Source organism: Neofelis nebulosa, chromosome 8, assembly GCF_028018385.1.
Source record: "Neofelis nebulosa isolate mNeoNeb1 chromosome 8, mNeoNeb1.pri, whole genome shotgun sequence".
Taxonomy (NCBI): Eukaryota; Metazoa; Chordata; class Mammalia; order Carnivora; family Felidae; genus Neofelis; species Neofelis nebulosa.
In genome coordinates, this window is record NC_080789.1 from 64859055 (window position 1) to 64875567 (window position 16513).

The 16513-nt window shown below is 40.3% G+C and overlaps 1 protein-coding gene across 6 annotated transcripts in view; it reads right to left on the minus strand.

The window, feature by feature from the left end:
* Positions 1–16513, minus strand: part of ATF1 (activating transcription factor 1) — an 81115-nt gene that overhangs the window by 20668 nt on the left and 43934 nt on the right. For 3 of the 6 annotated variants that reach the window (XR_009265716.1, XM_058742800.1, XM_058742798.1), the window contains exons 3-4: positions 11520–11639; positions 8942–9042 (exon numbers count right to left, since the gene is read on the minus strand). Coding sequence is in view for 5 of the 6 variants with exons in the window: in XM_058742800.1 (XP_058598783.1) it covers positions 8942–9042; positions 11520–11639 (221 nt within the window). In the remaining variant the exon portion in view is untranslated. The remainder of the gene's footprint in view (positions 1–8941; positions 9043–11519; positions 11640–16513) is intronic. The other 3 variants (XM_058742801.1, XM_058742799.1, XM_058742802.1) reach the window with 1 other exon arrangement.

The window sequence follows — 16513 nt, forward strand, 5'->3', positions numbered from 1 at the left end:
TCTCCAGAAAACTTCCGTGCAGTGAAGCACACTGTAAAACAACCCATAAATTCCAACCCCAAAGCAAGTCCCTCTTAGGGATTAGTTTGGCTCTGAGAAACCCAAAGGCCTAGTTAAAACAAGAGATCCTTTAGATCTAGAGTTAGTGTGCCACCTTCTGGCAAACCTGCTTATTTTATGTTTAAGAACTATAGTCCCAGAAGTTAGATACCTAGCAAATTTTTTTTTTTTTTTTTTTTTACCAAAACAACATGGAATTACGATGGCTGTTATGAGGAATGCTGAATTAGACAAGATCATTCATTTAAGAGGTACACTTGAAAGCAAGGGCTGATTACCTGTTTTAATTGGCAAGAAGAGGCCTCCAAAAGATTTCAAAATCCCAAAATAGTTTTCATTAAAAGACTCATGGCAAACAGCTAATGAAAAACAGAAAAATTATCTAAAACAAGACTACACAGAAGACTGATGTAATTCCTGTCACTCTCTTCTGTCCTTTGAGTACTCATCCTAGTGAGCTTCTGTCTGAACTGCCTTTCCACTCTGAAAAGACAATGACCTTTTGAAAGAAGACCACTTGGGGCTACTGGTGATCCTCTTCAGGTATCTCTCATTCCTTACTCTAAGGCTGAACCGAGGGCTGTAGTTAAAGAATTTCTTAAACTAGGGAGGACCCTCAAGAGTTTTTATAAATAGATGGATCTCCTGGGCCGAGTTGAGAGAAGGGAAATGAAAATTCATGTTGTCCCTTCCTTTCCAAATCCAAACCCAGTGGATAATCATCCTTTCTCTCCTGGAAATAACTATTTTCTTTTTGCTTCTTGTTACCTCCTAAGAACATGGCTTGGCTTTCTGCCTGCCTGGGACAGGAGGCCGTCTCTTCTTTCTTTGGCTGTGTTTGGGAGTAACTCCAGATCTTCTTCTTCTGTTTTTAAAGTAGGCTTCATGCCCAGTGAGGAGCCCAACGCAGGCCTGAATTCACAACCCTGAGATCGAGACCTGAGCTGAGATAGAGTCAGATGCTTAACCAACTGAGGCACCTAGGCACCCCACCTCTAGATATTAAGATAGTACCTTTCACTCCCTCTTTGAGGAGGCATCTTGGGTCCATAAGGTTGCCAGAAATATTTACTGTTTGTCCTGCTGAAACCTAACAAGATATTTGAAAGGACTTAATAACTCTATAATCAGAAATCTGACCAAATTGCATGCTGATATTGAGAGCCTGATAGTTTTTCTTTAAAAAAAAAAAAAAAAGATTTTTTTAATGTTTATTTTTGACAGAGCATGAGTGGGAGAGGGGCAGGGTGAGAGGGAGACACAGAATCCAAAGCAGGCTCCAGGCTCTGAGCTGTCAGCACGGAGCCCGATGCGGGGCTGTGAGGTCATGACCTGAGCCGAAGTTGGACGCTCAACTGCTCAACCGACTGAGCCACCCAGGCGCCCCGTAAACCTGATAGTTTTTCTTAAAAGCCTTCTCCCCTAAGCTAAATGTACCCAGAGAGAAAGAAAACATTCTCCTAGGGGGATGGGTGTCAGTACTTTGGTATCCTTTTGTCAACAACCCAATTCTTTGAGGAATTAAAAAGAGCTGTCCTTGTTTTAAGAATCTAGTATTTATAGGACAAGAGGTATGGTTCTAAGAACAATTCAAAGATCACCAATGTCCAAACCTCCCCTATTTATCTCAAAAGGCTTATAATTGGGGTGCCTGGGTGGCTCAGGCAGCTCTTGATTTCGGCTCCAATCATGGCCTCATGTTTCGGATCAAACCCCACGTAGGATTCTGCACTGACAGCGCAGAGCCTGCTTGAGATTCTCTCTCAAAATAAACAAACATAAAAGAAATGTAAAATGTTCAGGGCACCTGACTGGCTCAGTCGGTAAAGCATGCAAGTTTTGATCTTGGTGTTGTGAGTTCAAGCCCTATGTGGGGTACAGAGATTACTTAAAAAAAAGTATAAATGTTCAATGTTCTATCTGGTCTTCTCTAGGAACTCTTATCTAGTCCATTTCTTTAAAATGCAAATTTAGGGGTGCCTGAGTGGCTCAGTTGGTTGGGCGTCCAACTCTTGGTTTTGGCTCAGGTCATGATCTCATGATTTGTGGGTCTGAGCCCCTGCACTGGGCTCAGTGCTGCTGGTGCAGAGCCTGCTTGAGATTCTCTCTCTCTCTCAAAATAAATTTAGAAAAAAATAAAATAAAATGCAAATTCAATGGAGGTAATTTTTATCAAGGAAAAAACAAAAGGGGGGAAGGCAGTTTAGAACCTGACTTGCCAAGGGGCGCCTGGCTGGCTCAGTCGGAAGAGCATGTTATTCTTGATCTCACGGTCGTGAGTGGAGCCTCATGTGGTATAGAGGGTACTTAAAAAAATAAATAGAAACTTAAAAAAAAGAATTTGCCTTGCCAAGGTCAAATCCAAATCTGAAGTGTCTTCTCCACAAATATTCGAAAAAGCTTTAGCCATTCAAACAGATAACCTTAACTTATTCCATCTACCAAAAAACAAAAAGAAGAACCCAAACTCAAATCCAACTTTTATAACTAGTTATTTTTTGCACCCACTTCATGGTAATAATTTTAAAACCGAAGCTATAAGGTCTCTACAGTCTGTATGTTCACATGTGTCTATACAGAGGTGTTGTAGTTATTTGATATTGCTTAAATTAATTTGTAAAAGAGCTCTATTTAGTTGGTTTAAAGGCAAGCATTTGTAAGGACTGGGCATTCTGAAACTCTCAGAAAGAAACTAACAAAATTTTTTTCAAATTCATATATCTGAAAAAATATTTGACATGAAATCTAGTTTAAGATTGATGGTTTAACTAAAACAGACATGGCTTTAGAGTTATCGACATTAAATAGAAAACTTTTATTCTACATAAGTTCATGTTATCTCTTACTCTGTCAACAAAAAAATAATAGCTTAGGATAATGGCTGACTTTGTTAAATGTTGAATGAAGTATTTGTACATAATCTACACATAATTATTAGAGACAAATATATGTATGCAAGATAAAAGTTTACCAATGAACTTTTCAGTGATATTATGTCTACTTAAACCGTTTTCCCCAATTTGGGGGTGGCAGAATCTAAAACCTTAGTTTTACTGAGATAGATTAAATGATTTAACTAACACTAAACTCATCAAATACCAAAATCATTTCCAAATAAGATAAAATACTGCAACATTAATAACATTTATCACGGAGAATCTAAAAGATATTTAGATATGTTAATGCTATATTGGACAATTTTAAAGGACGTGTTTTTGGAAACTGTGATTTGCAAATTTTAAGAACACTTTAATTTTCAGTAGAAATTAAGGTTTCTAAGGGTTAAGAAGTCTAATTGCTATATGTAATTAAAGCTAGTAAGAATAAAACATCTCCATGTGCCAGGAAAGATGTGTTAAAAAAGGGCATGAGAAATATATATATTTTTTTGTTCTAAAATGAGGATGGTTGTCTAAAGAGGAAAAACATAGGACAAATCAGAATGTAGAAAAAACTGTTGTAGTAGGTTTGTGGCAGAGGAATCTCTGAAAAGTAACTATATCATGTGTGATCCAGCTGGTTAAGATTAAAATAATTTTATTTTAAAAAACGAGTTAAAAAAATTTTTTAATGTTTTTATTTATTTGAGAGAGACAGAATCTGGAGCAGCCTCCAGGCTCTGAGCTGTCAGCACAGAGCCCGATGCGGGGCTCAAACTCACAGACTGAGATCATGACCTGCGCTGAAGTCGGACGCTTAACCGACTGAGCCGCCCAGGCGCCCCTAAATATGAGTTTTAAAATCAAAAGTAAACTGGTGTAAAATTAGAATTTGTTGTTTTAATAGAGGGAAAAACCAAAGTTCTCTTGGACTTTGGTCTGATTTTGGTAATATTGTGAAAACTCCTTTAAGTTTCAGAATGATCTGTGATCCTGTTTAGGCAAGTGCCTTAGAACCTATATTTGATATTTTTGATGAATGCCCCAAAATTTAGTTCTATTTTTTTTAAGGTTTTATTTTTAAGGAATCTCTATATCCAACATGGGGCTCAAAATTATGACCCTGGGATCGAGTCACATGCTCTACCTATGGAGCCAGCCACACCCAAAATTAAGTTCTAAAGTCTTTTTGATTTGGAATATCTCAAAGGATTTGTTACGCTTATTTGATATTTGACAATGCTTCCCATGTAGTTTATTACATAAGTAATTCTAAGCCTTCTTTATATTGTATTTTTAAGACTGTGGCCATGTGTGGGTAAGTTGATTTTGCTTCTGCAAAAATGGCCCCTAAATGCCAGACTTCTGCTGTCACGATGTCCTTACAACATGGCAAAAGCCTGCTCCAAGACGGGCCTCTAGCTTTTTACTCACTTTCTGGCAAATCTCATTTTTTGGTTTTAACATTTCTTCACCCACCATGGTATAAGAGGACTCCAATTATAAATAAACATTGGTGTGGAGACTTCTAGAAGATTGCAAAAAGAACTTACCATCAATGTCTAACCTGTCAAATCCATAATCCTGGAAATACTTTTTGTTCCCAGAGGCCTCAAACCTCCTCCCTCTGAACACCCGCAGCTGGACTTCATTCATTTGCCACCTCGTATGGGCTATTAATATTTTCTTGTTAGTGTATGTATGTTTTCTGGATAGACTGAAGTTTGCCAGTGTGAGGGCATTAGTATTGCAGCAGGGGAAAACAAACAAACAAAACCCTTAGAAAACGTGTTTCCCATATTTGGGCTGTACTTTCCACTGAGGCACGCACTTCACTGGGCAAATCATTCAAGCCTTGATAAAGGCCTTACAAATATCTCGGAATTATCATTGCCCCATCACCCTTAATCATCAGGCAAGGTGGAGAGAACTAATGAAGTTCTCAACATCTCTCAGCTTGCTGAATTCGGCAAGGTGTTGGCCTAAAGTGCTGCCACTGGCTCTGCTCACTATTTGCAATACATTCCATAGGAGACAGTCACAGGCAGACCACTCACTGTCTACCGGTGTACAACTTTCTGCTGATTCCTTGTTGTCTGTCTCATGCTAGTATAACCAGTTACTAGAAGTCTTTAATGTGTTATTCTAAAGCCTATCACCAACAGGTTAAAGAAGCTTTCCCAGACGGTATCAAAGGATCCTGTTGGTCACAGTCTGGAGCCTGGTGACTGGTATTTTGGAAAGGTCATAAAAAAAAACCCAGAAACAAACACCCAGCTCTCAAGTCCTGTTAGAAAGTACCTTACCAAGTGCTCCTGACCACTGACACTGCTGCAAAACTAAAAGGTATTAAGCCCTGGGTAAACACCACACAGCTAAAGAAGGCTCCATCTGGTCTTGTACAGACTCTGGAGATCTCTAAATCAAATTGACAAGAGAGAGAAGTAGCTTACAACAAGGTAGACTGTTTCTATCCAAGACGATGGATCATACTTTTACTGCATTATCTGCTAGGATCCTTAGATCCTCTAGCCAAAGTGGTCCTTGATAACAGACAGACTGTCTTGATTCATCTGTTAGCTGAGAAGGAGTTGTCTGTGCTGTGGCCAACACCACCTACTGTTGTACCAGGATTAATTAACACTTTCGAAAAGTTAAAATTACAAAAGATCACAGAACAAGACATTTGGCTTTAAAAAGTTGACTCCTTCCACGAGGTTCTTTCTTTCACTTACTTGATTTTGACTGGCTTAGGCCTTGGAGACCAAGGCTCTAGAGTGCACTGCAAATATTGAGAATTATTCTTATAGGAATCATAATAATCTGTGTGCGTTGTATTCTCTCAAAAGCTTTAAATGCATGTTCATAGCCACTAACCACCAAACAAATGATCTAAGACTGAAACACGAAGAGAATATGAACCTGAAGCTGTGAATATCACAGATATTAAGCACGTGTACATACACGTCTGAGATCACACAAAAGGAACAACAAAAACTGCGAGAACTTTTGAATGGTAACTGAGAGTGGCACTAATGCCTTAAAATTTGATCACATCTCTAAGCTGAACGTCTGATTAAAAGGAAGGAACTGTTAAAGAGAAAACCACAGCCCTAAATGGCATCACTTAGGTTGAGTCCCCAAACTGGGGGGGGTTAGTACTTAATTGCAGTTTCAACCTTCCCCCAAAAATGTAGTCTTAACAAGTCAGAAAGTTTCAGATCAGCACCAATGAGGTAATTTGTCACATGGGCTTTCTCCATCCCACCAAAGGAAGATAAGAATCTGCAATGATAAGACCTCCTGGCACTTAGGCCTAAGGGGAAGATAACCTTGCCTGGAAAAATTCTTTTACCAATAACTTTTTTGCCCCTCCTTCTTTCCTATATACAAATCTTCCATTTTGTACAACTTCTCAGAGGGGATGGTGCCCTTTAATAGTCAATTAGACCTTCAAATTTACTTAAATTTTGTTTAACAGTATATATATGGTTTTTATGATTATTGGGGGAATATGATATTTCTATTATTTCCTATAAATGCACAATACATTAACAAGTACTTTGTCCAGGAACTTTTGTGCTGGTAGAGTCCCCTTGTTCGGAACTTAAACTTTAAAAAAAAATTTTTTTTTTTAAACATTTATTCATTTTTAAGAGAGTGCGAGTGAGGGAGGGGCAGAGAGAGAAGGAGACACAGAATCCGAAGCAGGCTCCAGGCTCTCACGAACCGGGAGATTATGACCTGAGCAGAAGTCGGATGCTTAACTGAGCCACCCAGGCACCCTGGAAATTAAACTTTTATTTGCATTCTTTTGGTGACTGCCTCCAATAATCTAAGGTCGTCTAATCAATAACAATATAAGTAATCAATACAGGGATCTAATAAGCCATTCTTTATCTCACATATTTCTGTCTGCTATAATTCTTTGCATTTTGTTTTTAAACTACACAAATTAATCATTACTGTTCTAAAAATCAAAGGTTCTAAAAAGTAAAAAATCAATGAATGTCTTAGTTCACCATTCTTTCTTATATTCACATTCCTTCCATTTGGACTCATTTTTCTTCTTCCTGAGGTGTAACCTTTAGTAAACTCTTAAATCAGTTTGAAATGAATTTTATTTCACCATTATTATTATTATTTTTTTTTAATTTATTTTTGGGACAGAGAGAGACAGAGCATGAACGGGGGAGGGGCAGAGAGAGAGAGGGAGACACAGAATCGGAAACAGGCTCCAGGCTCCGAGCCATCAGCCCAGAGCCTGACGCGGGGCTCGAACTCACGGACCGCGAGATCGTGACCTGGCTGAAGTCGGACGCTTAACGACTGCGCCACCCAGGCGCCCCTATTTCACCATTATTTTGGAGTGATTGTTCCATCGGGTATAAAATTCCAGAGCAATAGTTACTTTCTCTTGTTAAAGATTTTATAGTCTATTGTCTTCTAATATTACCTTCAAAAACCTATTAGCCTAATGGTCATTCTTTTCAAGGTCATTTACCTTTTTTCGTTAGAAGATTTTAAGATCTTACTGTTATCTTTGGTGTTTTCCAGTTATTTATTTAATAAGTTAATCTACAAGTTATTAATTTATTTAATAATTAATCTAGGGGCACCTGGGTGACTCACTTGGCTGAGCATCTGACTTCTGATTTCAGCTCAGGTCATGATCTCAGGTCATGATCTCACAGTCTGTGGGTTAAAGGTCTGCGTTGGGCTCTGCGCTGACAGCATGAAGCCTGCTTGAGATCCTCTCTCTGTTCTCTTCCCTGCTTAAACTCTTTCCTTTCCTTTATCCTTTCCTGTCTCCCTTTCCTCCTACCTTCTAGTTTTGTTCAACAAGTAATTATTGAGCATCTACTCTTGTATGATTCCTTTACAGTGCAAAAACTTATTTAAGAGCACAGCCCATGGGCACCTGGGTGGCTCAGTTAGGTGTGCGACTTCAGCCCACATCATGATCTTGCGGTTTGTGAGTTCAAGCCCTGCACTGGGCTCTATGTTGACGGTGCAGAGCCTGAAGCCAGCTTCAGATTCTGTGTCTCTCTCTCTCTCTCTCCCCCCCTCCCCTGCTCATGCTCTCTCTCAAAAATAATAAGCATTAAAAAATTTTTAAAAACATCACAACCTAGGGGTGTCTGGGTGGCTCAGTCAGTTGAGCATCTGACTTCAGCTCAGGTCATGATCTTGGGGTTTGTGAGTTCGAGCCCCGCGTCAGGCTCTGTGCTGACAGCTCAGAGCCTGAAACCTGCTTCGGATTCTGTGTCTCCTTCTCTCTCTGCCCCTCTCCCACTTGTGCTCTGTTTCTGTCTCTCAAAAATAAATAAATGTAAAAAGAAAAATTAAAAAAAACCCAGCACAGTCTATGTATTATTATTATTTTTTTAGTTATCTCTACAGGCAACATGGGGCTTAAACTCACAACCCTAAGATCAAGAGTTGCATTTTATTTTGACTGAGCTAACTAGGTACCCCTGGCCCATGTATTATTAACTGGAATTCCAACAGGATGAGATAAATACTGTAACAAGGGTCAGTAAAAAGAATGCCACAGAAGAAAGACATAACTTGGTCTTGGGAGTTGGAATAAAGGTAATCAGAAGACTTCTAGGAGGAAATAAGGCTTAAAGTATGTGCAGGAATTATGCAGAATGCAGAAAAATGTGTTTCAGCAAAGGGACAAGATGAAGGCCCAGAGTTAGGAAGCTAAGAAAGGGAACACAAAGCAGTTCAATTCCTAAAATCTATAGTCATGTTGCTTTTAAAGTTAACTCTCTAAAAGTAAATATGGAAATCTAGTACTTTGCCAGAAGGTAAGATTAAATTCCTCTTCAGCACAGCAATTTAGGCCCTTCATAGTCTGGCTCAAATCTCTCTCTCTTAACATTTCCCATCCTATACGGCCACATGCTCCCTCTTTATATAGTTTGCTTTGCACAGCACCATTCCAACTTACTGGTTATAGAACACACACAGGATCCAAAATGCCGAGTACTCACCTGTAAGATGGGCGCCGTGCTAGGATCCCGTGGGCTTTCTGTGAAGAGCCTATACTGTCTGATGAGTCCTGAGACTCCTCACTTTCTGATAAAGATGACACCTGAAAAACAGAACTGGTTTTATGGTGATAAACAATGCAGGTGGAAAACAATTTAATCTTACTTTCAGAAAATACAATCTGTCTCCTGCCAACCAAATTCATTTGTCATTAAATCTAAGGTCTAAAATAAAGGAGCAAATGAAAAAACAAAATTTATTTCAAGAGCCCAAACTAATTAAAGGAATGTACAATACAGCATGCTCAGAACAAAGAAGAAAGTCTATCCCTAAATAAAGCAATACTATTTAACTAGAGTTATAAAGGCCAGTCTCTGATTTCCACCCTATTTCTATACTGATAAAAAATTGATGCTCAGTTTTTTAAATCATTAATCTGATTTGGACTCCAGACATGCTCATTTTGAAGTGCTACTAGATATCCCACTATTATCAAATTATTAGATAATAACATTGCAGAGACTGCTAAATATACAAGCCTTTGAGTCAGGCACGAGGTCTTGGGCTAGACATATAAACTTGGGAGTCACAGCTCTCTAGGTAGTCCATAAAGCCCTAAGACTGGATGGGCTCAATACACAGAGAAGATGACCAAGAAGAAAACCCAGGAACATTCTAACATTAACAGGTTGGGAAGAAGGGGACGAACCAGCAAAAAAGACCAAGAATAAGCCACCACTGAGGCAGGAAAAATACCAGGTAAGTGACGTGTCCTAGACAGCTAGCAAAAGCAGTGTATCAAAGAGAATGATCAACTATGTTAAGTACTGTTAACAGATGAAATAAAACAAGGACTGAGAACAGACCATTATGTATAGCAAGATGGAGTTCACTGGCAAGGGTAGGTATAAGCACATGCAACTTAGAAAACTGTACTAATTAGGCTTCATCTCACTTCACAAATACCTGTAAAGCATTGAGTGCATAGCATATAGCAAGGACATATTAAATGGTAACTGTTAATAATAAGTCCTATAAAATTATGTCAACAAGATAATAACCACATGCAAGTTTTAAACTATACCAGTATCTTTTTTTTTTTTTTATGTCATTCATTTTTGAGATACAGAGACAGGGCGTGAGTGGGGGAGGGGGGGAGAGAGAGAGGGAGACACAGAATCCGAAGCAGGCTCCAGGCTCTGAGCTGTCAGCACAGAGCCCGACGCAAGGCTAGAACCTACGCACCGTGAATCATAACCTGAGCCAAAGTTGGATTAACCAACTGAACCACCCAGGTGCCCCTACAGTATAATTAATTAAAACAAGTTATTTTCAATTTTTAAAATGTATTAAATTTCCCAATATTTGTCCAAAGTTGCACTATGGATAGATTTTTTACTTCATCTTTATTTTAATGTTTATTATTTACTTTTGAGAGTCAGACAGAGCCTGAGTGGGGGAGGATTAGAGAGACAAGGAAATACTTCATCTTTATTTTAAAAAATAAAATAACCCAATCAGGTTTCTAGAAAGGACCTAACAAATCAGTGCTTTACATTACTATCTACAGAAAGCCTTCCCCTAATCAGATGTAGATCTTAAATTTCTATAAATCTGTTTTACATTCTATAATCTTCCTCAAAAACAAGTTCTAATGTACAGCTATTTACATTTTATATTAAAATCTGTATCTTTTGGCAGAAAAGAATGATCACAACCCAAAGTAATTAAGAGATATGTCCCTTCCATATTTCCTCAAGCATCATGGATTTCCATTTCTAACCTAAACCCTTAACTATTTTCACTGTCCCTAAATTTACTCCAAAGTGTCCCACTGAACTCAAGAAATAATTTCTGGAACTAAGAGTTTACTTATATAATTAAGATCAAGTATTTCTATTTAACGACTAGCAACTAAGAGTAAAAACTCACAAATCCATGCAGTTGTCACCTTTCAAATAGAAAAATCACATAAACATGCAGCTCTAGAGCTGACAGCACCACCAGATACTAAATAGTCAGGAGGAAGAAATGAGGGATGACCAGAGGCATTTGGAGACTCACAAGGGCCAGAAGATAAAATGGGGAGAAAGAGTAGAAGGAAAAAGAACCCAGGATCACCTTTTCCTTCCTGCTCCTGTCAGCTGGTAATATGAAGGTACACAGATATAAATAAGAACTTGCCTCTACTATGAGAACGCTCTTATTTGACTTCCACAAAGCATAAAATAGGTACTTTTTTTTTTTTACTTTGTTGACACTAACACCATCACCCTTGCTTCAGAATTCTCTTTCTCATGAAAGATACCACTGGGACAAAAAGATTCTGTCTCTTAAAGTCCTTCATTTCCAAGTAATAAATTCCCCCCAAATTGCTTTCCTTTTTCACTGGGTAGTCCATACATGAAATTAGAAATTCACAAACTTTTCTATTTGCCTCATTTGTTCCATAGCCTAATTTCTAAGACAACTTTACTATCTTGGTTTATAATATTGTAACTATAGCAACTTCAATTGTGTCCCAAGACTTAGTGTATAAAAGTCCCTTCTCTCAACCACTAAGTCTTTGAATTTCTGTACCGTTTGCACGTGTGGTGGGTGAATTACAGAAGACTGAGCTGTCTGGATGACCCCCTGAACCTGTACTTGCTCTCCAGGAAGAGGTATAATTGTCACTGGCGCAGATCCTCTTAATGCCATCTAAGAACAAATAAAAATTCAATTAACATATTATACCTATGCATATAAGATAACTGAGTTCTTAACACTGGAAAACATAGTTCAGAGCTTATTATATTTAACCACATCTAGTAACATTAAGTATCTTCTATGGGCCAGAGACTGTACTAGGGGGTTGACGTTACAAACTATAACAAACACAATAAGAACTGTAATAGAAGAGGAAAAGCAGAAAATACCGTTGGAGCAAAGAAAGGGTGCTACGTCATCTGGGTCTTGAAGGATAAACGATTCGCTGAAGTTGTATATGGCGGGGGGGGGGGGGAGGGGGGTTGGGAGGTATCTGGGGCAGAGAACTGATTGTGCAAAAATGTGGAGGCTGTTTAGAACATGTTATTCTGGGGCGACTGGGTGACTCCACTGGTTAAGCATCCAACTTCGGCTCAGGTCACTATCCCACGGTTTGTGAGTTCGAGCCCTGGGTCGGGCTCTGTGCTGACAGTTCAGAGCCTGGAACCTACTTCAGATTCTGTGTCTCCCTCTTTCTCTGCCCCTCGCTCCCTTGCTTGTGCTCTGTCTCTCAAAAATAAATACTAAAAAAAAAATTTAGGTGGGTGCCAGGCTGGCTCACTCAGTTAAGCATCCAACTTTGGCTCTGGGTGGCTCAGTCGGTTAAGCATCTGACTTCAGCTCAGGTCATGATCTCACAGTCCAGGAGCTCGAGCCCTGCAATGGGCTTTGTGCTGAGAGCTCAGAGCCTAGATTCTGCTTCAGATTCTGTGTCTCCCTCTCTTCTCTCTGTCCCTCCCCCGCTTGTGCTTTGTCTCTCTCTCTCTCTCTCTCAAAGTAATAAAGAAACATTAAAAAAAAATTGTAACGTTATTCTGAAAAGATCTGGCTGAAAACCAATCCAGAGATCAAGAGTCAAAAAGTCAGAGAAATATCAACTTTGTGTGGTGTTTTTAAAGAAAAATAAAAAAAAGAAAGAAAGAAAGAAAAATCAAATATTTAAAAATAAATAATTCAATTATGAGATTATAATTTATTTCTATGGAAATCCAATGGGGTGTCATGGAAATACCACAATAAAATGCTAAGCCAAGAAAGGCCCACCCATCAACCTTCAAGGCTCAGCTCAGGTTCTCTCTCTTCCAAGAAGCTTTCTAATATTTTCAGTTAACAGTGATCTCTCACCTTCCTGTGGACTACTCTGGTCCATACCATTCATCTTAGAGTTAAATAACAAAATCCAAGGCTGCTTCTCAGGTCTTATAAATCAACTTCCTGACTGCTCCCTTCTTTTTTTGTTTGCATAAAGCCCCCAAAACAATGCCTTATTCCCTTTCATTGAAGGTTCTTTTCCCCTTCCCAAGATGGGATTAAATTCCAGCCTGATCATCCCCCAAAATGCGCAGGTCATGAAATTTTGTATATAAAATTTTATCCGGGTACTGAGAGCTGCAAACTGCCACACAAACGATTTCTATCAACCTCTCTCATCACACACTAAAAGACATAAACCAAATTCTAGAACTGCTTTTTTTTTTTTTTTAATTTTTTTTTCAACGTTTTTTATTTATTTTTGGGACAGAGAGAGACAGAGCATGAACGGGGGAGGGGCAGAGAGAGAGGGAGACACAGAATCGGAAACAGGCTCCAGGCTCCGAGCCATCAGCCCAGAGCCTGACGCGGGGCTCGAACTCACGGACCGCGAGATCGTGACCTGGCTGAAGTCGGACGCTTAACCGACTGCGCCACCCAGGCGCCCCTAGAACTGCTTTTATCAGCTTACGGCCATGTCCCTAGGATGACTCCAGCCCCCTTAAAATGCCTGCCCGAGAAAGCTCAATGCTGCCAAAAAATGTACTGTTTGTTCCAGTTAAAACCTAAGGCCCCTGACCGCACTTTGCTTACAGTGTTTACTTTAGGAAACTTAGAGTTGTAAATCCTTTCTCTGATTCTTGAGATATAAATCTTCCATAACCCAGAAATGTCTCCTCTCAAGACCTGGGAGCCATCCCTTTGAAATGTAATCATCAGCAAGATTAGAGCCCTTGTCTCCCAGTCTCTGTGGGAGAGTAGGAGGGTAACTTTGATAAGCATCAATTAGCAAACACAGACGTCCTAATCACACCGACCAACCTCCCGTCCTAACATCTTCGGTACTTGTCCTTTCGCACACCCTGGCATTTAAAAAGTACCTTTTGTTTCAGCAGATTTGAGCTCAATTTTTGTGGCACTCTCTCTTCTCTACTACCTTCATCTGAATGAAGTATGTCTTGCTACCTTGAACATATGTCTGGCTCTTTCTCTTTGACAGCACCCCATTAGGGGGACACAAAAATTAAAGAGTTAAAATAGGATTCACAAATCTTAAAGAGTCCAGCTCTAGAGTTACCATTACACTCAGAGAAAATAAATGAAGGTCGTCTTACGTTTCAGATGCCAACTGAAGCCAACCATTCAACTAATGGGGAAAGCTTGTGGTGCAATTAATTTACATTTCTACAAGATAAAAGCAATCATTCATTCAGGGTTTCTGGCAATCCTTGTAATTTTGTGCAGATTGTGGGTCTGGCAGGTGGAAAAAAGGCACCAGATTTTGTTTCAGGTATTAGTAATCCCTCACCCTTGTTATCACAGTTCTAACCTCACAAAATACTCATTATTCAGGGTCCCAAAAACCAGTGTTTTCCTACTCCCACTCTCAAACTTCATAATCTAAATCCTGAGATCACTCTGAAAAGAGAAAAAGAAGGAGCTGGTCCCCCAATTTTAACATGAGGTTGAAACACAGATGGGGCGCCTGGGTGGCTCAGTCAGTAAGTGTCTGACTCCGGCTCAGGTCACGATTTTGCGGTCTGTGAGTTCAAGCCCCGCATCGGGCTCTGTGCTGACAGCTTAAAGCCTGGAGCCTGTTTCATATTCTGTCTCCCTCTCTTTGACCCTCCCCCGTTCATGCTCTGTCTCTCTCTGTCGCAAAAATAAATAAACGTTAAAGTTTTTTTAACTCTGAAAGGCACACAGGCTTTAGAGACAGATAGCCTTGGGCTGATTTTCAGCTAAAGGCACTCACTAACTCTGCAAATTACTTTACCTTTCAGGACCTTAGCTTCCTCCTTTGAAAATGGAATATTATCTTTTTCACAGTTATAATGAAGATTAAACGAGTAATAAGGTAAAAACAAAGGGTGGAGAGAAACAGTGAAGAGAAAGAGCCTACATATATTGTCTCTTATTTGGATCCTGGCTCAATAAACTGTTGCCAAATATATATGTGCGGATTGTGAGAAAGATGGCAGAGTGGAAGGATCCTGAGCTCATGTCACTCCACAGACACATGAAGATAACAGCTCCACCTGCGCAACTAACTCTGAACACGACCTAAAGACTGGCAGAATAGACCTTCCGCAGTTAAATCATAGAGAGGAGGCCACCTTGAAAAGGGTTAAGAGGAGCAGAGAGGGGGTTGAGAACCAACCCCACTGGGGAGACTAATCACAAATGGGAGAGACCCCACAAGCACTGAGAAGCAAGAGGATCACACCCCAGACCAGGTACCCCATGTGCTGGGGACCACGATGAGAAGAGAAGCCTCTCTAACATCTGGCTTTGAAAACCAGCGGGGCTTAACTCTGGGAGCTTTAAAAATCAGTGTGATTTAACTTGAGGTACTTTAAAAATCTGGGCTTAACTCCAGGAGAGCTGGAGGGAGATAGGAAACTGTAAAGAGCCAGCATAATAAATAACCCTGCCTGAGACACAGCATAGAAGCAGCAGTTTGAAAAATGCCTAGGGTACACGTGAAGGAGATAGACCTATTTACTAAAGGGGCAAGGCTCTTCCAGAGATTTCTCCAAGAACAAAAGTGAAGGCGAATGACGTGAGCTGGACACTTGCAGGAACCAGTGCTAACTTTACTAGCACCATGTGCCCCACCCCTGTGTTCTCCAGCAAACAGGCCCCATCCACCCACATGCCTCAGGGGGCGTCCCTCAGAAGTAGCTCCCACCCCACCACACCTTGCAAGCAGCCCCAGCAGAGACTGATGCTACTCCAAAGTGACTCCTGTCAGGAGAGAGGGGAAGACGGCTACACATGCAAGTGTGCACGCCATTTGGGCTGCAAGCCTTTTAGCTGGCCACAGAGGGAGAAAAATCCTGCCCATCAGTGTGCCCCCAACTGTGACAGACTGATGGGAGACATCTACCCTGAATGTTGACCCACCCACCAACCAAAACCCCTCAAGTGGCTGAGCACAGAGAAAGCCCTTTGGTGGGCCCGCAGCTGTGGCAGAGACTAACTGCAGCCAGCTAGCAGGACTGCTGGCCATGCGCACCTCCTGCCTGTGGAGGCATCAGACCCCTCAATGCTGCAGGGACCAAACCCTGCCCGGTGAGCCCACAACAGGAAAGATGGGTCACTGCAACCAACTGGGTTGAAGGCAAACAGGACTCAGCCACAACAAAAGGGTGCACACAGCCCACATACATAGGAGACACCCTTGGAGCACCTGGTTCTAGAGACAAGGGAACATTTTACTACAGGGCACCACAGGATCTCTTCCACACAAGGCCACTACTTTTAAGACCAGGAGACAGAGCAGACCTCTCTAATACATACAAATAATAAACACTGAGAGTTAGACAAATGAGGAGACAAAGGAATATGTCCCAAAGGACAAAATCAGAGCAAAAGAGCTAAAAGAAACAGGAATAAACAATATGCCTGATAAAGAATTTGAAGTAATAATCATAAAGACACTCACTGGACTTCACAAAAGAGTTATTTTATTTCATCAGAATAAAGAGAAAGGAATCCCAGCCTAACACTAAAGAAAGCCATCTAACCACAAGGGAAGAGATCAAGAGAAGAAAGTAAAAGAGAAGGACTAC